The sequence below is a fragment of the Pantherophis guttatus genome, chromosome 11 (genome assembly GCF_059756535.1).
Source record: "Pantherophis guttatus breed Tessera chromosome 11, ASM5975653v1, whole genome shotgun sequence".
NCBI lineage: Eukaryota > Metazoa > Chordata > Lepidosauria > Squamata > Colubridae > Pantherophis > Pantherophis guttatus.
Window position 1 is genome coordinate 8,813,656 of NC_142073.1, and position 23,000 is coordinate 8,836,655.

General features: G+C 45.1%; 1 protein-coding gene across 2 annotated transcripts in view; it reads left to right on the forward strand.

Annotated features, from left to right (window-relative positions):
- The first annotated feature begins 8,778 nt into the window (after positions 1 to 8,778).
- VSTM2B (V-set and transmembrane domain containing 2B) overlaps positions 8,779 to 23,000 on the forward strand; it is a 61,697-nt gene continuing 47,475 nt past the window's right edge. The window contains exons 1-2 of one of the 2 annotated variants that reach the window (XM_087877020.1): positions 8,779 to 8,985; positions 10,498 to 10,682. In XM_087877020.1, the coding sequence (XP_087733146.1) occupies positions 8,913 to 8,985; positions 10,498 to 10,682 (258 nt within the window). In that variant the 5' untranslated portion in view covers positions 8,779 to 8,912. Of the gene's footprint in view, positions 8,986 to 9,686; positions 9,835 to 10,497; positions 10,683 to 23,000 lie in introns of those variants that run through there. The other variant, XM_087877021.1, reaches the window with a different exon arrangement.

Below are 23,000 nucleotides of genomic sequence, written 5' to 3' on the forward strand. Positions count from 1 at the left end.
TTCTTCTTCATCTTCTTCCCCAAAGGTTTAAGGAAGCAGGATGCACAAGCTATTACAGCCAGGGGTGGGCTGCTGGGGGTTCGCAAGGGTTCGGGAGAACCTCTAGATAAGATTCTGTGCAGTTCGGAGAACCCCCAAATCCCATTCCTTGCTGGCCGCGCCCACCCTGCCCCACCCAGGAGTCCCCACGCAGCCCGTTTTAGATGCAGGTAAGTGCAGGGCATGCATGGAGACTCTGAAGTTCGGGAAGGACCTCCAGAGCCTGGGGAGGCCATTTTCGCCCTCCCAGAGGCTCGAGGAAAGCCTCCGGAGCCCGGCGAGGGCAAAAACTCCCCCACCTCCACTGTGATGCAGGAGGACAACTAGGCCATGCCCACCATGGCCACACCCACCCAACAATTGGGCAGTGAACCCCTTGCTAAAAGTTTTGAAGCCCACCCCTGGTTATAGCTACAAAGTATGTTCCAAACGAAGAAGAAGGAAATTTCTCTACAACCTGAAAAAATCATTTGACTGTCCCTCGAACAGGGGTCTATCAAGGTCTCCTGCCTCCGTTTCTGCAGCTGGAAGTTGCAATAGTTGCTGAAACATAACTAACGCTCAATAAAAGGCAGCAGGGAGGCTCGACTTGATTAAAAGCAAGGTTTTCAGTTCCCCCTCATCAGCATCCTCTGCTTTAATTTATCTGCCCCTGGGCCAGTGAAATACTGGCTTGTCTTAGAAAGATGCGCCGAGGATACGGACAATGTAGATACTGGAGATGACATAATGGGTCATAGGGGAACCGGTAAAGGAAAAGCTATCGAGAGTGCATTTCCTCCATGGGAAGTAGCCATCCATTCTGAGACTTAATGAAAACTCCCACTCAGATCCAGCCTCGCATCAGCAGAGCCATTTCTTTTCAGATTCCCAAACAGTCAGGGGCAGCTCTGTTTTATGTTGCTGGCTCAGCTCCAAAACTGATCCCTTACTTGTAAGGAGAGGGAGGGGGAGGAAGTCACAGGAGCTGAGTAGAGATATTATAGCTATTATTTAGGAATTGAAAGGAATTCTAGAAGCCATGCTTGGCATGCTTTAACTGTCTCTTTCTTTCTTTCTTTCCTTCCTTCTTTCCTTCCTTGTTTCTTCTTCCTTCCTTCCTTCCTTCCTCCCTCCCTTTCTTCCTTCTTCTTCTTCCTTCCTTCTTCCTTCTTCCTCCTTCTTTCCTCCTTCCCTTTCTTCCTCTTCCTTCCTTCCTTCTATCTTCTTCCTTCCTTTCTTCTTCTTCCTTCCTTCCATCTTCTTCCTTCTCCTTCCCCCCTCCCTCCCTTCCTTTCTTACTCCTTACCTCCTTCCTTCCTTCCTCCCCCCTCCCTCCCTTTCTTCCTTCTTCTTCTTCCTTCCTTCTTCCTTCTTCCTCCTTCTTTCCTCCTTCCCTTTCTTCCTTCTTCCTTCCTTCCTTCTATCTTCTTCCTTCCTTTCTTCTTCTTCCTTCCTTCCTTCCATCTTCTTCCTTCTCCTTCCTCCCTCCCTCCCTTCCTTTCTTACTCCTTACCTCCTTCCTTCCTTCCTTCCTTCCTTCCTTCCTTCCTTCCTTCCTTCCCAAAGAAGACATGAGACCATGTGAACTCATCCTTCATGGCTCCTGCACACGCTATTCCTCAAGTGATTTTTCCAAGCACGTCAACGTGGAACACAAATTCTTTGGGACTGATCAGTCATGCAAACTCTTGGGTCACCATCCAATATTACTATTAAATAGAAAGAAATGGAAAGTTTGTGCTGTGATAATGCAGGCTATGCCTAGGGCCTGATTTCATTAGGCAGGCAGCCTGAGAGCTGGACTGTAGCACTCAGCCTACTGGAGAAATCTCATTATATAACACTTACAGAATACATGAAGTGCACATCTTAACCCCAGGACAGTATAGGATGTGAGAGAAAAGATAAGACTTCACAAAAAGCCATGCAACCTATAAGCAGTTTCTGGAGACCTGCTCGAAAAGTTTCCATAAAATAGTTGGAAAGATTCTGTAGGAGAAGAACAGGCAGAGTTGGGGAGGTGGGTGGAATTTAATGCATTATCAGCTTAGCATCATTGCATTCCCAAACCCAACCTTTCCTGAATTCCATTGACCCTTATCTGGCATCAATTTAGTGTTGTACTTTAGTTGACCAGATGGTATATAGATTTGTGTCTATTCTATTCTATTCTATTCTATTCTATTCTATTCTATTCTATTCTATTCTATTCTATTCTATTCTATTCTATTCTATTCTATTCCCTATTCTACGCCACTCCACTCCACTTCACCCTACCCTACCCTAGATTTATCTACCTGCAGGTAGCCATCCTGACATTATACACAGGAACTGACTGCACCCACTACAACGATAAGCACAATAACAATCTGCAGAATAACAGACGGAGAGCAGTTAGTCCTCGCTTCACCGACATCTGCAACTTTACTAGAAGTTTTTTGCCCAACAAAACAGGCATCTGTTTTTCTTCTGTACTCTTTGGGTGCTTAAAACTTTCTTTCGTGGCTCTTTTTAGCTTGCTTTATTCTTGGAAGTGGCAGATACTACCCCTCCATGCTGCTATTTTCTGTTGCAGAGTGTCTGCAGCTTCCTTAGCTGTCTACACTTCAAGATCTAAAAAGAATTTCCTCCAGATCTTTTGCCTTAAGATTTAATTGCTGCATTGGAAGCCAGAGATCCTGCAGATCACTGGAGAGATGATGGAGAGATGATTAGTTGCAAGAGTCCACAGCCTTTGGACTCTTGCAATTAAATCCCTGCGAGAACATTAATTTCCACTTGTTTTTCTTTGCCTTTCCAAGAAGTGTGAAAAATAATAGCAATAGCACTTAAAGTTATATATGGCCCCATAGTTCTTTACAGCACCCTCCTGGCAGTTTACAAATATAAGCATATTGCCCCCCAACAATCTGGGTCCTCATTTGACCAGCCTCAGAAGGATGGAAGTCAACTTTGAGCCCCATCAGGATTGAACTCCAGGCGGTGGGCAGAGTTAGCCTACAATGCTGCATTCTAACCACTGCATCACTAGGGCTCTTAAAATAATAGCAATAGCACTTAGACGTAGTGCTTTGCAGCCCATTCTAAGTGGTTTACAGAGCCAGCCTATTGCCCCAAATAATCTGGGTCCTTGTTTTAACGACCTTGGAAGGATGGAAGGCTGAATCAAATTTGAGCTGGTCAGGATCAAACTGCTGGCAGTGGGCAGAGTCAGCCTGCAATACTGCATTCTAACCACTGCAAGAGAGAGGGGGGAGAGGGAGGGAGGGAGGGAGAGAAGAGAGAGAGAATATAGACAGTGATAGATATTGTAGATAGACAGAAGATAGAGAGATATATGATAGATTTTAGTTAGCAATAGCACTTAGACATATATACCGCTTTACAGCCATCTATAAGCAGTTTACAAAGTCAGCATCTTGCCCCCAACAATCTGGGTCCTCATTTTACCCACCTTGACAGGATGGAAGGATGAGTCAACTTTGAGCTGATCAGGATCGAACTGCTGGCAGTGGGCAGAGTCAGCTTGCAATACTGCATTTTAACAGATAGATAGATAGATAGATAATAGATAGATAGATAGATAGATAGATAGATAGATAGATAGATAGATAGATAGATAATAGAATATAGACAGATAGAGAACCTGATAGACAGTGATAGATATTGTAGATAGACAGAAATAGAGATATATATGATGGATGATAGATAGCAATAGCCCTTAGACTTATATATCACTTCACAGCCCTCTCTAAGCAGTTTACAGAGTCAGCCTCTTGCCCCCAACCATTTCGGTCCTCATTTTACCCACCTCAGAAGGATGGAAAGCTGAGTCAACCTTGAGCCGATCAGGATCGAACTGCTGGCAGTGAGCAGAGTCAGCCTGCAATGCTGCCTTCTAACCACCACGCCACCAGAGCTCCTAATAATGCAGGTACTCCTTGACTCACAACCATTCGCTTAATGACTACGGCACTCAAAAAAAGTGGCTTATCACCCATCCAGACATTTATGACCGTTGCAGCATCCCTACTGTCAGACGATCAGAATTCAGGCACTTGGCAACAGGCATGTATGTACTTACGACAGTTGCCGCATGTCAGGGTCATGTGATTGCTACTTGTGACTTTCCCGGCCAACCTCTAGCAAGCCAAGACAACGGGGGAAGCAGATTCACTTAACAACCCGCGTGACTCACTTAACAAGTGCCGTGATTTGCTGAACAGTTGAGGCAAGAAAAGGGCCCTTCACAGAACTACTTGTGGCTGTTTACTCAAGTGGAATAAGAGCTACTGGAAGGAAACGGCATCATCGTGGCATCCATGAGCTCACTGGCCCCAAAGCCTCCAGAAATGAGCCATTGCTGCTGGTTTCAGGCTTAAGAACTGAAACGATGTCAGCCACTAAACGTGGACCTTTGTGGATGGAGGAATTCAAGGTGCTTGCCTGCCCATTGAATGATGAGTTACATTCTGTGGTCCATCCACAGCATTGTAGAATTTCCCCTCCAATCCAGATTAGAACCTGTTTTCTCTTCCTGCGTTGCCAGATTTTATTTTCCTACTAACGTGCAATGGGGACCTCTACGTACATGTAAAAGATTAGCTTCGGTGCAGTTTTAAAAGGCTCCGCTAAAGCCAGAAAGTGTATGTCCAACCAAATTTGTAGCAGTGACCTTCCCTCTCTCTCCCCCCCCCTCCGTATCCCCCTCCCACACCACCAAGAGTGGGGTTTATTTGTTCACAAGCTGCCCAGCTATGCCTGATGGATTAAACACTCCCCCCCCTTCCTCCTCCTCCTCCTCGGCTTGCAAGGTTTTTCAGGATGCAGCTGGAGTTTATATTCCCTTCCACGGATAGAGTGAATTTTGTGCCACGCTCTTCAATTAGCAAGTGGATTGATCACTTTTCTGCATTCAAACAATACACAGAATGTTAAAAGAAATGCCATATGCTGGATTGCACCACATGCTGAAATAGACACAGGCAGAAGGACTGCTAACCCAAAGTCAAACTTGATCATGCCTGGCATAACGTGGGGGCTGGCATAATGTTGTGGCAGGAGCTTTTTTTGCCTCCAAATCCTAAATCCAGAGGATTGTGGTCTTTCTTAGGAGCAACCGAAGGCAGCAAAACAAGAGAGGTTACGAGGTTTTTGAGCCATTTTGGTTTATCCTGATCAAGCTATTGCCTGCCTTCCTTCCTTCCTTCCTTCTTTCCTCCCTTTTTTCTTTTCCTTTCTTTCTTCCTTCCTTTCTTTCTCCCTTCCTTCTTTCCTCCCTTTCTTTCTCTTTCCTCCTTTTCTTTGTTTCTTCCTCCATTTCTTCCTTCCTTCCTTCCTTCTTTCCTCCCTTCCTTTTTCTTTCTTCCTCCATTTCTTTCTTCCTTCCTTTCTTCCTCCCTTCCTTCCTCCCTTTCTTTCTCTTTCCTTCCTTCCTTTCTTTCTTCCTCCATTTCTTCCTCCCTTCCTTCTTTCCTCCCTCCCTTTCTCTTTCTTTCTTCCTCCCTTTCTTTCTTTTTCCTTCCTTCCTTTCTTTCTTCCTCCATTTCTTCCTCCCTTCCTTCTTTCCTCCCTCCCTTTCTCTTTCTTTCTTCCTCCCTTTCTTTCTTTTTCCTTTCTTCCTTCCTCCATTTCTTCTTCCCTTCCTTCTTTCCTCCCTCCCTCCCTTTCTCTTTCTTTCTTCCTCCCTTTCTTTCTTTTTCCTTTCTTCCTTCCTCCATTTCTTCCTCCCTTCCTCCCTCCCTCCCTTTTTCTTTCTTCCTCCCTTTCTTTCTTTTTTCCTTTCTTTCTTTCTCCATTTCTTCCTTCCTTCCTTCCTTCCTTCTTTCCTTCCCTACTATAATGCTGCTACCCCCACTTTCTCCTTAAAAGTATCCACAGGGAGTGAGCAGCAAGGGGAGGTGGGGAGGAGATGAGCCCGGTTAGTTATCTGAGAAAGAAGAGGAGGGGGGGGAAGAGGTTCCAAACGCCCCCTGCCCACATTCAGCAATTCAAGAGGAGGGCATCGGGTGAGCATCGCCAGCCCCTCACCCCCACCCCCGCCCCACCCTCTCCAAAGTCCCTTCACGGAGGATGGAGAAACCCCCTTCGCTCCCCCAGCCCAGCAGCAGCAGCAGCCGTTCATCCCCAGCCGGAAATCGGTCTTGAACTGAATCAACTAGTCTTTCTCGCTCCTCTCGCCCCCCACCCCACTCCCATCACTCACTCACCCACCGCCGCCGCGTCTCCTCGCCCCCAGTTCGAGCTCCGGCAGCCCTTCTTCGGCCTTTCCAATGCAGACTTCCAGCTAGGGGGAGACGGAGAGGGCGAGAACCCCCCCCCTTTTTTTTCTATTTCCCTCCCCCCCCCCAGATTTCTTGTTCCCTCAGCTCCTCTAGAGGGACCCACACATCCCATGTTTGAACAAGAGCCTTGGTGGCGCAGCGGACTAAAGTGCTGTTAAGTAGCACCAGCTGCCTGCAATTACTGCGAGTTCAAATCTCACCAGGCTCAAGGTTGACTCAGCCTTCCATCCTTTCGAGGTAGGTAAAATGAGGACCTGGATTGTGGGGGCAATAAGCTGACTTTGTATAAAAAAAAGAACACCGCTTAAGGGGGGCCAAAGCCCTACTAAACAGGTATATACAACAATATGAAAGCTATTGCTTAACGCATTGTAAGACGCCTTGAGGAAGGGCGGCATATAAATCGAACCAATAAATAAATAAACCCAAGGGGACCATATTTGGGTATTGGGGAGGGCGGGGTGGCGTCTGATTGACCTCCCGACTATCTCAATCTCCTTCGGGACTCCCCTCCCCTGCCCTGCCCCCCACCGGTTCATTTTCCTTTCCTTTTAAACCCCCCCCCTTTCCGGGGTCTCTCCGGGTCATGAATGGCTTTAAAAAAAAAAAAAGCAGATAGGAAAAAAAGGGAAAGTGACGGCCACTATTGCTGGGGGACGGACCGGGGGGAGGGGGCAGGGGGGGTTTGTGTGGAGGGGGTCCCATTCCGCCCTGCAGCCAGGATACACCAGTGGGTTTGCAAAGGGGAGGGAAGGGGAGGGGGGCTCTTCCAGGCGTCGGAGGATCCCTGGCCTGTGAAATAGGGGGTGGGCTTTTGAGAGAAGGGTCTTAGCTTGAGGATAATACTCCACCCATCCACCCACTCGATTTATTTATTGTTTGGCTGAAACTTGAAGCACAGTTTGCGCTTTTGCGGAGGGGGGGAGGAATCAAGGGAGATCCACCCAAAGACCCCCACATACACACCCCGCCCCTCTAAGGATGTTAGCCCGGATGGCTCGGGAAGGCTACTGCTTTGCAAAAAAAGAAAAAGAAAAGAAAAGAGGAAAAGGGGGGCTTCGTGGCAGGCGACGCCTCCCCCTCCCCACTTGGGACAAGGCTCCCGTGGGATGAACGTGGGGAAGCGCCACTTGCGGGACCACCAAGCGCTGGTCTCTCGCGGAAGGTGCTTCCTCATCGGCTATCTTTCCCCTCACCCCCACCCCCACCCCCACACACTAGTTCCCCCCTTCCTCCCATCCAGCCCCCTCCCTCCGGCTTCCTCTAAAGCCTTTTCGAAGCCAAGCAGCCAAGCCAAAACGCCTCTCCGAAGCGGACAGTTTCGGGGGGGTCTGCCTTTCCTTTCCACCTCCCCTCCTTCCCTCCTCAGTTTGGATGGCACGATGGGATGTCGGGGTCTGGGGGGAGGGGGCGTGTCGCTTCCCGATGCAACCCTTTTGGATTTCAGGGAGACACCATTTAATTTTGCTCTCTTCCTTCCTTCCTTCCTTCCCTCCCCTCCCTCCTTCCTTCTCTCCCTCCTTCCTTCCTTCCCTCCTTTCCTAACCCCACCCCACCCCTCCCCGCCGTCTCTCCTTTTCGGAACCGGCCTCGCTCCGGAACGTCAGCTGGCGAAGTCCCTCGCATAGGTTGAGCGGTGTGTTGGTTGGAGACTTGAAGCGAGGGGGTTAAAAAAAATTTTTTTTAAAAAAAAGAAAGGGAGGAAAAAAAAAACAGGAGGAACCCAGCTTTTTGATTCCTGCGTTTAATTCGGACCTTGCATCGCTAAGGAGGTGGTGGAGGGGAGAGAGAGAAAGAGAGAGAGAAAGAGAGAGAGAGAAAGAGAGAGAGAAAGAGAGAGAGAGATTTCAGATCTGACTGGCAGGAGCAAAGCAGAACGAAGCGGAAGAGGGGGAAAAAAAGGAATATTGCAGAGACCAGGCGTCTCCTTTGGAAGAAGAAGAAAAAAAGATCACCCCTTAAGAGGAAAGGGGGAGGGAGGGAGGAGGAAAAAGCCAAAAATATACGACCTCAAATGGGTCTGGCTAGCAGATTCTGGCGTTCTTCCTTCTCTTTGGACACCGGAAAATCCCATCCGACGCAAGGAAGTTGAATGGGAGGGTTTGCTTTGCCCTAGGAAAGGGGAGAGAGAGAGAGAGAGAGAGAGAGAGAGAGAGACGAGAGGGGAAAAAAGAAGCCGTCCAGATTTCCCATTCTGTGCTCAGGAGGATCCAAGCTTCCAGACCTCATGACCATTGGATTTCCTTGGGGCCACCTGGATGTGGATTTAATTCGAGCTTCCAGAAGCAAAGGAGGAGGAAGAGGAGGAGGAGTGGAGGGGAAAACCATACTGTTCAGCCTGTTGGACTTGGAAGGCGCCTTGATGTTGTAGAAGCCATCTCTTGTTTTGTTTTGATGATGATGATGATGATGATGGTGATGATGATGGTGATGATGATGATGATGATGATTTAACCGAATCCTGGACCGGGTGGCCAACTCTCTTGTCTAGAGATCTACGCTTTGCCATGGGATTGAAGATTTCCTAGCCTGGCGGCGGGGACCCTTCCTCCAAATTTTTTTTTTCCCTCTCTTGTTCATTTGCACCTTAAAGGATACATTTATGAGATGGAAAATCGAGGGCTCTTCAGCGCCCTGTCTTACTTGATGCTTAATGCTCCCTTACTGCTCCTTGTACAGGGTAAGTCGGCAAACTTCTCCCCCTTTTTTTTTTTTACTATTTTTTTTTTTTTTACTCTAGGTATAGCAAAATAAGGCAGCCGGTTGAACGTGGATAGCGAGGGGAGGAGGGGAAGGGGTGAGTGTCAGAGAGAGCCTATCCTTCTGCACAGTTGCCACAGTTATTTTTTTTTTAAAGAAAGAAAAATCAGTGCAATGTTTATTAACACATCTGTTTCCCGAAAGGCAAAACACTCGGCTAAATTGCTACGCATGTTTGTGGATAGAGAAATCAGAGAGAGAGGGAGAGAGATGGAGGAACGGAGGGTGGGGAAAAAAATATGACTCCCTGTTAGGGGCAGCTATGGGGTCGTAAGCAGCCCCCCCCCCCTCTTTCACGGTTGCAAATGGCACGGTTTTGAGGCTGAAGGCAAAGGGTGCATGCAGAAAACACAGCCAAAAGCTGCAGGATTGGGGGGCCAGCAGCTGCACTCTGCTGCAGAGAGTCAGGGAAATCAAAGCTAAACCGGAGACGGTGGAAAATGGTGGGGGAGCAAAGGACGCCCGTCCCCCAAAGCCGCACAGCTGCCGAAAGGGGGGGGCAAAGCAGGGGTGCTGGCAGAGCCGAGGACGTGGGCATCCGAAGGGAGGAAAAGAGGAATTTCTGCAAACTTTTAGGGGCTCCTTAGCCACTTGTCTGACATGGATGGGTGCCGAGACTGCAGTGATGGGGAGGGAGCTCTACCTGATATTGGGGAGGGGGGTTCCCAGTCCCTCATTCAGAAGGAGAGGGAGGACTGGTGAACTTACTGGCTGGCACGGCAGGGAGATATGTGTGTGTGCCCTGTTCTGAATTTGAAGAATGACTTCAGTAAGGTTTTTGGCATTCAGAGGGTTTGCTCAGATTTCTTGCACAGGTTTCCTTGGTTTTTTATTTTTTGTTTTTTTTTCTTTCTTTCTTTCTTCGGTGTTTGTGATTGTGTACCTCCAGGGAACCTGTTTGTGGCAATAGCTCCACGGGTTGAAGGATGCTGCTCTGGTGCAGTGTTTTGCCTTGCCTTTCTGGTTTCTTTTAGCAAAAGTACTTGGGAATGCCTTTCTTTCCTTCGTTCCTTTCTTTTTCCCTTCCTCCTTTTTTTCTTTCCTTCCTTCCCTCCTTTCTCCCTTTCTTCTTTCCTTCCCTCCCATCCTCCCTCCTTCATCTCTTCCCCTCTTTCCTCCCTCCCTCCCTCCTTCCCTTCCTTCCTCTATTCTCTCTCCTTCCTCCCTCCCTCCCTCCTTTTCCCTCTCTCTCCCTCCCTCCCTCTTTTCCCCTCCCTCCCTCCCTTTTTCCTGTTCTCCTTCCTTCCTTCACCTCTCCCTCTCTCCTCCCTCTTTTCCCCTTTCTTTCTCCCTCCCTTCTTTTCTTCCTTCCTCCCATTGCCTCTCTCTCCCTCCCTCCCTCTTTTCCCTTCTCCCTCTATTCCTTCCTTCCTTCCTTCCACCCTTCCTCTCTGCTACCCTCTAGTTTCCTTGTCCTTCTTTTTACCTTCAGCTACGTTTACCGAAGTTCCTAAAGATGTGACGGTTAGGGAGGGAGATGATATTGAGATGCCTTGTGCTTTCCGGGCCAGTGGATCTGCCTCTTACTCCTTGGAAATCCAATGGTGGTACCTTAAGGAACCAGCGCGAGAGCTCGCACACGAGTTAGCCATCAGTGGTCCTGGCAGCAGAAGCAAGGTAACGAAAAATAAATAAATAAATAAATAAACGAACCCACTTCCCCAATGATGCAATTTACATTCTCCCACTATTAATTAAACGTGATTTGCTACACAGTCTGTATGGTTGGTAGAAACGGAGGAGGACTTCAAGCAGCATTTTAGCAACGTAAGGAGAAAACTGCATTTTCTGGGCTAATTCAGACACACAGGCGAAGTACAGAATCAACCCAAGTGGGTTGGGGACCATTTATGCAGTCCTTTCCATGGGTGCTCAAAATAATGATGGATCTGTGTGCCTAGTTCAGGAGTGCTGATTAGTATCCGAAGGGTCAAAGGTGTATGAGATCTCAAAGTTCATATCCAGGAACATGATGTCACCACCTAGAGACTCCGGTGTGCATCTGGCTGCAATGTTCAGACATTTCTGCTAATTCTGTATGTTATGGTGCCCGATAACTAGCGAACAACATCCTAGTTGCAACGTATTAGCAAAGCAAATGGTTTGCATCCTGGGAGTGAACTGCTTTTTTTTTTTTTCAATTTGTCGAGCTGAGATTCGTGCTTTCAGTTTTCAAAAGACTTCTGAGAGGCGATGAGCCTTCGTCTAATGCTTCACCCTGCAGCTTTCTACAGGAAAGTTTGCCACGCAGATAAAAATCACGTTGGGGGGGTTGGTTATTCACCATCTTTTCCCTGGCCTTCTGAATCCACTCCGGGGTGAAAGGGTTTGACCCAGCCAGACCCACAGTTTAGATATCTTTGGTACCGACGTGAGAAACGTGTAAGCTTCTAGAGATAGAATGGGATAGCAGAGATGGGTGGTGTTACTGATAACTAATATTATGTCAGTTCTGGTTAGGGTGGAGGCAGCCCTCCAGTCCTCTCGTACGCAGAGACAACGTACACAGTGAGAGGCGAGCAATCTCTCTCTCGGTGAATGAGACTTAGGTTGGTTTAGTGGTAGGCTGGAAACCAGGAGACTGAGAATTCTAGTCCTGCCTTAGGCATGGAAGCTGCTTGGATGATTTGGGGCCCATCACAGACCACCTCACAAGATTGTGGTAGGCAAAATAGGAGAAGGAGGGAATATTAGATGCTATATATTCGCTGCCTTGAAGGTGGGATGTAAAAATAAATAATAAAATGAAATATAAAAAATAATAAAATAAAATAAGATTGTAGAATTCGAGAGGATCCACTCGGATCATTACTAAACTACACTGGGAAAGAATAGATGGGGAGGTGGGGAATGAATTCCATGCACCACAGCATAAATACTGATTTCCATCCATTCTCAGCTTCAGGATGAGAACAGGATGGCATGCAAAGTACAATGTTCCAGAAAGATAGTATTCCAGAAATTCTTGTTATTGGCTTCTACCGGCACACTTTTTAGGATTATTGTAGAACTTTACTAAGAAAAATTTTTTAGAGAAATGTTTTGGTGACATTTTGGTTGGCCCTAATACCTTGTTTGTATATTTTCTTGCCTTTCCTCTAACTTAGATAGATAGGTGACAGACAGACAGACAGACATATGTTCGATGAGATGGGTGGGTAGGTGGATGGGTGGACGGACGGACGGATAGACGGACGGATGGAAAGATGGACAGATGGATAAATGGATGGATAGATGGATGGATAGATTAGGTGGATGGATGGATGGACGGATGGACGGATAGACGGATAGACGGATGGATGGATGGATGGATGGATGGATGGATGGATGGATGGATGGATAGACGGATGGAAAGATGGACAGATGGATAGATGGATGGATAGAGGGATAGATAGATTAGATGGATGGATGGACGGATAGACGGATAGACGGATAGACGGATGGATGGATGGATGGATGGATGGATGGATGGATGGGTGGGTGGGTGGGTTGGCAGACAGACAGAACTATATAGGCTACAAGTTCAATAAAGAGTAAAAAAATATGATTGCAATCAACTAAGGTAATATGGTAAGGTTGGACTTGGAAAGATCCCATTGGTTACAAACTGCCCTTTGAATCATAAAAATATAATAAAGTGGGCAGTCCTTTTATTGTGTTGATCTCCATTCCTTCATAGAATTGGAATGACTTCAGTACAGTGATAAGGGAGAGAGATACAGTCATCCAAATAGGCCTACACATTTGTCTTATTGTAGTGGTCCAGATGTTGGACCAGGATTGGGAAGATCAAATCTACCCTCATCCATGAAAATTCCTGGGGGGGGAGGGTGGTGACTTGGGCCAAGTTAATCTCTCTCAGCCCAACCCAACCTACATGGATGCAAGGAAAAAAGGAGAAAGAGATCCAGTATACACCACCTTTTGCTCCTGGAGGAAGGAAGGGCAGAATATAAACCTAACAAAAGTAATCAATAACAATTATTTAATAAATGTCCTGATTTTATTATTCATATTTCTATGCTGCCCACTCTCCGAGGACTCTCAGCGGCTTACACCAAAGACAGTATACTAAATAGCATATTGCCCCCAACAATCTGGGTCCTCATTTTACCCAACTCGGAAGGATGGAAGGCTGAGTCAACCTTGACCCAGTGAGATCTGATCCGCTGATCTGCTGAAGTAGCAGTCAGCTAATGTTTTACAAGAGGACGTTGTTTTCCCAAACAGTATTTACTTTGGACCATGAAATCGGCTGACGTCATAAAACAAATAACAGCACAAGGTTCAGCAGGAAGGGCCATCAGAAATAATTTCATTCAAGCTCAGCCAGTCAAGCTACAAAACCCAAGAACGCATTCATACATGTCGTCTTCTTTTCAGTGCAAAAGGGACCAGAACCAAGCTGCATTTAGGGCCTCTCTGTCCATCGACTAATCAATCAAACAAGAAAAGGAGCTGATTTAATTTCCCGAAGAGGAAATGTCATCGTTAAAGGCCTAACCCTTAAAAGATTTTAAAATAATCTTCCAACCAAAAAGAACATCTACCAGGGTGGTTAAAAAAAGTCAAGATGGTGAGACACACACACTAAAAAAAAAAAGGAAAAGCCCTCATAATCATTCTAGAAGGTCTCTGGCTCGAGCAGGGGGTTGGACTAGAAGACCTCTAAGGGCCCTTCCAACTCTATGATTCTAGGATTATTTTAAAATTGTAACACACACACACACACCCATACACAGACACACTTGGACGCCTTGGCAGCCAAATCTTTCCTCCTCCTTCAGGCCAAGGTAGTAATTTTTCTCAAACCACCATAAGCTTTAGAGCAGTGTTTCTCAACCTTGGAAGCTTGAAGATGGGTGGACTTCAACTCCCAGAATCCCCCAGCCAGCGCTGCTGGCTGGGGGATTCTGGGAGTTGAAGTCCACCCATCTTCAAGCTACCAAGGTTGAGAAACACTGCTTTAAAGGTTCACAGCAGCATTTTGAATTGAGTCCAGATGCAAACAGTCCCCGGGGCCAATGCAAAATTATTTTAATGAAATCCAAATAATAAACGCTAAGTAATAAGGGTCTGAAAGGCAGTCATTATCTTAAAAGTCATATACTTCTTTTTCAGAGCTTCCACTTCTAACAGGGGTGTATTTAACAAGCATTTTTTAAAAGTGCGGGCGCGAATATGTATACGGACAGATTTTATTATGATCAACTTGAATAGTGTAGTGCAGCCCTTTTAACTATTACTCTCACTACCGAAATGAGTCAAATGGTTGGGGGTTGTTGTTTTTGTTTGTTTGTTTGTTTGTTTGCAACAAACCTACATAAAGATGACTTAATAATTAAACGGTGAGATTTAAGTGGAAGACAAACATAAAAGATTAAGATGATTGACTGGAATCTCATACTGTATGTATTTAACCATTATCAGTGGTCTGTCATCTATCATCTGTCTATCTATCTATCTATCTACCTATCCATCTATCCATCAATTCCTGTCTCAACATTTGTATTGAAGTTACTGAGAGGTTGGTTCTCAAACTGAATTTGTGTGGAAAGCTGGTTTTGTCTTCTTTGCAAAGCCAATAAGCCAATCCTATTGAGATCTTAAAATTCATTGCTGTTAAGCATGAATTAAATCCTTCCTTCCTTCCTTCCTTCCTTCCTTCCTTCCTTCCTTCCTTCCTATCTTCCTTCCTCCCCCCTCCTCCTTCCTTCCTTATTTCCTTCACTCTCCACTTCCTCCCTCCCTCCCTCCCTTCTCCTTCCTTCCTTCCTTCCTTATTTCCTTCACTCTCCCCTCCCTCTCTTCCTCCCTCCCTCACTTCCTTTCTTCCTCCCTCCCTTCCTCCCTCCCTCCGTCCCTCCCTTCTCCTTCCTTCCTTCCTTATTTCCTTCACTCCCCACTCCCTCTCTTCCTCCCTCCCTCCCTCCCTTCCTCCCTCCCTCCCTTCTCCTTCCTCCCTTATTTCCTTCACTCTCCCCTCCCTCTCTTCCTCCCTCCCTCCCTCCCTCCCTCACTTCCTTTCTTCCTTCTTTCCTTCCTCCCTCCGTCCCTCCATCTCTTCTCCTTCTCCTTCCTTCCTTATTTCCTTCACTCCCCCCTTCCTCTCTTCCTCCCTCCCTCCATTCTTTCCTTCCTTCTTCCTCCCTCCCTCCCTCCTTCTTCTCCTTCTCCTTCCTTCCTTCCTTCCTTATTTCCTTCACTCCCCCCTCCCTCTCTTCCTCCCTCCCTCCCTCCCTTCTTTCCTTCCTTCTAAATAAACAAGATCTAAAGAATAGTTTGTTGCTTGACAAAATAGAGTTCAATATGCAGATGATTCATTCTAAATATTGAAGGGTTGTAGGGTTTTCCCCCTCCATTCTAAACTCAGTTGGGACTGTGCTTGTCCACCCTCTGGAGACATTGCGGGCGATCTCTGCAGAGGGATGATTTATGTCTCCTCTTGACATGTGATAATTAAATGTAGTCCAAGGGAAGCAGGTGAAGACTTCAGAGGCTGTTTTCCTAGCAGCACTCGGAAGCAAAGCTCTGAGCTCGCCGTTGGGTTTGAAGGGGCTCACTTGCCTTTAATGCATGAGCATCAGTCACAGCAAGGACCGATCATCCCTCGGCTGAAGGAGAAGCGCCTAAAGATCCACTCGCAAGATTTATGGATCTGTAGGTGTGGTCAGACAGGAGTGTCCAGTGGGGGAAGGGCAGGGAATTGGGAAAGTAAAAAATGGCAGCTCTGAGTTGCTACCATCTTGGCATTTTTTTTAACCCTACCCCTCGTGGATCTCCCTGCAGGCAGGAGCAGGGGTGGTATGCACTTACCTTTACTACCCATTCGTAAATGGGAGAGCAGGATCTATTCACATGCGCAGAGCATCAAAAACAGGACGTGATGACGTCCAGGCGGGTGGGCGGAGCCTCCCGCAGTCACCGTTACCAGTTTGCCCAAACCGGCTGAATAGCACCACTGGGCAGGACCCTCTGTAGAAGGGATTTCAAAAGATCTTTGAACAAAAAAATCTATTGATCCTTTAGATTCCCCCCAATCTTAGAAAAAGGGGAGGGTTTGCACAAAGATGCACCCTGAACCCTCAAATGCATTCAAAGGAAATGGTCACCTACATGCAAAGAAGGAAAAAAGGAATTTTTATGGAGGTGGGAATCCTTATTTGTCTTTGTGACGGATATGCAAGTTCACCGCCCTTCCAGCTGGCTCCCAGAAAATTACACTCAGCCATTCCCGCCTCTGTAAAATGTCCTGAGAATTATTGAATAGGTCTGGGGGGTGGGGTGCACTTCATTTGCAATAGGTCTGGGGAGGGCTGCACTTCATTGGCCTTCGCCCTGGCACCTATTTCTTGCTGGTAGTACAATGGGAAAGGCTCTGGCCTTGCAAATCAAGCTGCAGCAGGGAAGGCTCGGTTGAGAAGTCCACTCTATGCCTCTCTCCATAATCCTGCCACTCTAGGCTTTCCACTTGTCTCCTGTCGGGCAGCCAACAATGTTTCACCACGATGGAGATACCGAACCCTCATTGGGCTCTTCTTTTGGATGCCTCGCCATTTTTGTTTTTTTCCCCACCCAACCAACTCCTGCAAACTAATTCCTCACCATTGTGCGCGATTGTGTGACTTTTGACTACTTCAGCCGATGGGATGGGCAGTCTGATTGGTACCTAACGCGGCAGTATCAACAGAGCATGGAAAGTTGATGCAGGATGGGTCAGAATGCAAATGAGTATTTATTGAAATTCTGAAAACCCCGTGCAGCTCACCGAGTCGCTGACTGATAGGCAATCCTCTGGAGTCGTCAATCTCCCTTGAGATTCCAGTACTGCTGGAATTGATTTGCAAAGCCATACAGATACCCAGCCACCAGCTGCTCTTGACGTGGGGTGGCATGTTAAGAGAACGGAATCGGCAAGGAAAATAACAATTCCACGTTGGCGAGAGACCTCCTTTGGATGCACGGAACGCACTGAGCCAACTCAAGCTTGACTGGATCTCTGCAGAGCCGAGTCTGTGATTGTGATGGGTTCTGCTTGTCTAGTCTTAAAACAAAACTCAAGTGGAAATCATGGGAAGTTGCCTTCCCAACACATCTGGAAGGCAGCCTGTTGGAAGAAGTTGTCCTAAATGCAAAGATCTAAAATCAGTTAGGGGAAAGGATTATTGAATGTAGGACTGTGGGGCTGAGAGGTATAGCTTTTTATCCATACCTGTGGCCCAGTTCAGAGTTAGGAATAGCAATGGCACTTAGACTTATATACTGCTCCATTGTGCTTTACAGCAGTCTCCGAGCAGCTTAAGCATTATTTGCACATTGCCCCCAATAATCTGGGTCCTCGTTTTACCAACCTCAGAAGGATGAATCAATCTTGAGCCGGTCAGGATTGAACTGCTGGCAGTCAGCAGAGTTAGCCTGCAACGCTGCATTCTAACTACTGCGCTACCACAGCTCTTATTAGTACAATCTTATTTGTTTGACTTAGGTACTTCCTTAGGGAAGGGGAGAAGGGAGAAATACAACATGTTTTTTTTTTCTCCTCTGTTGCAACTGTGGGCTGCTAGAAGGGAAGGCAGATCATATCAGAGCATTGAAAAGGAAAGGAAAAATCAATATAGCAACATCACTGAGACTTACAGCCTTCTCTAAGCAGCGTACAGAGTCGGCCTGTTGCCCCCAACATTCTGGGTCCCCATTTTACCCACCTCATAAGGATGGAAAGCTGAGTCAACCTTGAGACCTGGTGAGATTTGAACTGCCAAATTGCAGGCAGCTGGTAGACAGCCGAAGTAGCCTGCAGTACTGCACTCTACCACTGTGCCACCGTGGCTCATATCCAACCCACTTAATCAAAGCTCCTCCCCTTTCTTTTTATATATATATATATATATATGTCACGTGTAAAAAAAGAAGAGGTCTTGATCTCAGAGTTGCAGCTGCCATCTTGACTTTTTTTGACCCTGCTCCTGATCAATTTGGACCAGTTAAGGCAGTCTCTCTCTCTCTCTCTCTTAAGCCAGGATCATCCTCCTCTTCTTTTAATGACCCCATCATCCCTTGTGGGGTGGAGTCTGGGCGACTGAATGGAGCTGAGTGTTTACTGGCCGGTTGCCCTTCCTGTTGCCAATGAGGAGTTTTTTTTTTTTTTTTTTCTCTTTTTTTTTTTTTTTTTTTTTATTGAAAAGGTTTTCAAATACAAATTTTTCCCCCTTTTTCCCCCCCTCCCCCCCCTCCCTAACCCCCCCTCCCCACCCTTCCCCCCCTGTGACTTCTTCGTAACAAAAAAAAACCCTAATTCATAACAGATTACTTACTCCCTCCTCAAAATACTGACCTTTACTTACTAAAAATATTATAAATCCCCCTTTATCCATACATTTCAGAAAAGAAGAAGAGAAAAAAAAACAAAACAAAAAAAAAACAAACACATTATACTATAACTATTATAAAATAACTCTAATTTAGCATAATAGTGTTTTATATCTATGCATTATTGCAACAATTCAAAACCACCTTCCACTTTAAAACTATACAATAAGTCCTACTTTAATAACATTTCAAAGCGGGCTCCCCATAAAATCTAATTTAACATTTATTCCACTCTATCCATTTCCTCCACTCCCCTAAATGTATCACTTAAAAATCCCTTTTCTTAAACTAATCAGTCTGTAGCTAGCTTATTCACCCACTGTCTTACAAATTTACCATACACAACAATTCTTGATATCTTTAATTCACTGCCCACACTACTTAAAAATATATATATATATATATTCCATTATATCTAAATAAAAAAAGAAAAGACAATAACTTTAAATTTATAGTCCATATAATATCTTCTTGAAGTCTTTCCACTGGATTGTTAAAACCAACATCCATAATAGGGTGACATAGCTTGCGGATGCAACAGTTTATTCAAGATCTCCAATCATATCTGCCCCCATCAGTAGTAAACATCTTCTTATATATATAAAAGTAAAAACAACCACCCGAGTGACATTATAATTGTGTTCCATATAATAATAATTGTGGGTTTCATCAGGATTAATAATTTCCATCATCGTATTGGGTAACAACCCGATCTTCTGCATGTCCCAATGTGATTCTCTTGCCTTATAATTCAAGATAATTATAATATATTTATCAACACAAAAAGAAGTTTCAAAATAGATAATTCAAAACCATCAATTTGAGGCTCTTTCCATGTCCCAAAATTACGGCAATGCAGAGATCTGCCACTATCCTCAGGATGATATTGACCAATATGTCGCCTCCTCTATGTTTTCACATAATCATTCATATTTTAAAATCACTGGCTTCACTGTTGCTTGGGTTAGAAATTTCTATTTTTGTACAACCTATTTCTTTTTTTGTTTTCTTTTTTTTGTGGGTTTGACCTCCATCCTAATTTTTTGTGTCTCGCATTTCTTTTTTATCCCTTGTATATCCTCTAATTGGTTTCCATGCTTGTCCTTGCCTTGATAAGTCATCACATTAAAATCAGATGGCACTTCTCTCAAATTTGTAGATAATCCAGCTGGGGTATCCGATAAATCCAAAGGCAATTTATCTGGTACAGTCTCTGTCTTTAGTTCCAGCTCCTTCTGCTTATCCTGTATTATATCTGAAGACGTTAAATTCATTTTCAACCTATTTTGATAAAATTCTTCCGCCCTTTCAACAGTATTTAACTGGTATCTTTCTCCTTGATATCTCAATATAATACCAACTGGGACGTCCCACCGGAATTGAATATTTCTCCTTTTTAACTCAGACACCAGAAAGCCAAATTTCTTCCTTTCCATTAGTATCTTAGGTGGGAGTTCCTTGTAAATCCAAATCTTTCTTCCATACAATTGCAAATTAGAATTGAAGGAATTTTGCACAATTTTATTCCTAATTTCTTTATCTGAAAAATAGATTACCACATCTCTAGGCAATTGCCTTTGCTTGGCAGTCCAAGAGTTTATTCGATAAGCTCTGTCAATCCTACAAAACACTTCCTCAGGTTGAATCTTTAAAATCCCAGCTAGAAATTCAGAAGATATTTTCCTTAAGTCATCTCTGTTATTTTCCTGCAAACCTCTAAGTCTTATTGCATATTCTGTGAAATTATATTGTATCTTTAGAACCTCTTTTTGAATCCTCTGTTCCAGATATTCTACATTACCAGACTTTTGGTCAGCATCCATTTTAAATTTTTCTTCTGAACTATAATCCTGAATATTTAACAAATCATTTTCAATTTTTTGAATTCTATTGTCCAATTTATCTTGAATTTCATCCATTTTTGACTCTAGTAAATTAATATTTGTATCCAACCGAATCATGAATTCTGGCAATTTTAAAATTTTTTGCTGCAAAAAGTCAAACTTGGATTTCACCAATTCCTTAGTTTCCTGCTTAAATTTTTCAAGTTGCTGATTCACAATCTCATCCCTTCTTTCAATCTCCTCTAAGAGAAATTCTATTATATTAAAATCAGGTTTCTGGGACTGAAGAGTTAAAACATATTGCTTTAAATTCTTGGTGGGGGAATCCCCCCCACCTATTTGTTTGTCTGACTTCACAAGCCTCAGTGCCATGTTTCCGCCTAAGCAGGCTTTGTTAGAAGAAGAAAAAAAAAAAAAACAAGACAAAAGACTTCCAGCCAGCAACACTCAAGCCTCCAGGGAAGAAAGAGAAAAACAAAAACAGGAGCGGAGTTTTGTCTACAAATGTAGCCAGTGGTATTTATTCCGCTACATTGTAATAATAAAAAACGGAAGAACTTTCCCTCTCAAACTCTTCTCCAGCCGCGGCAGACGCCATTTTAAAAAGAAACTTTTTTCCTCTTTCTCTTCCTCTATTCTCTTAAGTAATTTTTAAAAGATAAGTAAAATACTTGCGCTTCAGTATTACAGGTCCAGCTCACATTTTCTTTGAGTAATCTGTCAAATTCGCAGGCTTGCTTTTGACGCCTGGCTCTGCATTAGCAGAGGTCTCCCAAAGCCCGGAGCAACGGCTGGGGATATGGGGCATCTCATCCGCTCCATCCCAAAAGTAAAAGAAAAACTTTTGGGACTCTGCAGAGAGTTCTACCCACCCCTGCCGGCTCTATCTCCGTTTCCTCATGGGAACGGAGTTTTTTCGAGCCGCCGTTCCGTTGTGAAGGCGGCTCTGACAGGCAGTGGAAGCTGACGATCCCGAAGGAACGTCTGGCAGCGACAAACAGCAAACAGGAAGTCGCCAATGAGGAGTTTTGTTCAGCAGATATATTCTCATTGTGCCCTGAGAGAGAAATATCTAACCTCTACCTAGGATTGAACTCACAGCCACCTGATTGTGAGGCGAGAGCTCCACCTCTAGGCCACTGCACCGCTCCTCTCTTAAGCCAGGATCCTGCTCCAAATTTCCCCACTATTCCAAGCCAAAAAAGAAAGACCACGACAGATTTATTTTATTGGAAAATAATGTAATTCTTCTGGAAAAATTACAAGGAATGTATCAGCCATTTATTCTTGGATGCTGCTGCGAAACCTTTCTTTGATTAAGAAACACCGACACCCACTTGCCGCCGATCAAAACTGACTTCACCGAGAGCGATGCTCTTAGCCTGAATTAGCTTTGCTCTCTGCCAGCACAGTTGTGGCACAGCCAGCTGCGATCAAGGAAAAGTGCATGTCTCCTTTTTTTCCCCCTCCAATATCTCCAAGCACGCAACTTTTTTAAAGGATGCAGAATAGGTTAATTGTGTCTATTTTTGCATAATCTCTTCGGTCTTCGTGCTTTTCTCATCGCAGTCACTACATTGGTGCAATTTTTTTTTTAAAAAAAGCAGAGACTCGCACCGCTGTAGCTTAAACGTGCCCACGCTTTAAGGTTCACACTTCATATTGGGTGGCTTTCTGTACTAACTTATTGCTGTTTGTCTCTGTGTTTGTTCAATGGGCTGCCCGTCAAAATATCCCAAGGTGGTGTACAAAGCTATAAATGTGTAGCACGATCATTTTTAATAATCCAATAAGAAGCACAAAGGGAAATTCATCCATTAGCCAGCAACATTAAAATGCTTCAAGCATCATTTCGAGGCACTGTTTTATCTTAGGGTAGTATTCTTCCTTCAGCAAAATGGGCGGCATACAAGTTCGATCAATAAATTATTCCACAAACTCTGCTTAAATTATGGCAGCAACTGGCTGATCTTGTGTGAACTCGGAAGCTAAGTGAGGTTGTACCTCGTTAGGACCAAATGAGAGACTACTAAGTATCCAGATTGATTAGAAGGTCATAAAACAGCCTAAGAGAAAGCTGTAGGAGCATTTCTAAGAGAGCCACTGGCTCTCCTGCTCGAGCAGGGGGCTAGACTAGAAGGCCTCCAAAGTCCCTTCCAACTCTATTATTCTATGTTCTAAGCTTCAGCATCGGTGGGTTTCAAAAAATTTTACTACCGGTTCTGTGGGTGTGGCTTGGTGGGCGTGGCTTGGTGGGTATGGCAGGGGAAGGATACAATAAAATCCCCATTCCCTCCCCACTCCAGGGAAGGTTACTGCAAAATCCCCATTTCCTCCCGATCAGCTGGGACTCAGGAGGCAGAGAATAGACGGGGGCGGGGCCAGTCAGAATTTTTACTACCGGTTCTCCAAACTATTCAAAATTTCCGCTACCGGTTCTCCAGAACTGGTTAAAACCTGCTGAAACCCATCTCTGTTCAGCATCCTCTGAATGTTGTTGCTTTTCTCAGCATGACAAAAACCATGTTGTGACATCAACCACACGCCTGGAGGGCGAGAGATTTTGTAACCCGTGTAGAAAAAGGACGGGGGGGGCTTGTATTATGGTGCCCCAATGTTTCTTTCCTCAACCTGAACCCCTTTGTGGATGCCCCTTCCTGGAAGTGGCCATGAAATCTCCAGGAGCTGAGTTTGACTTGAACAGACTTTGATCTTTTCATTC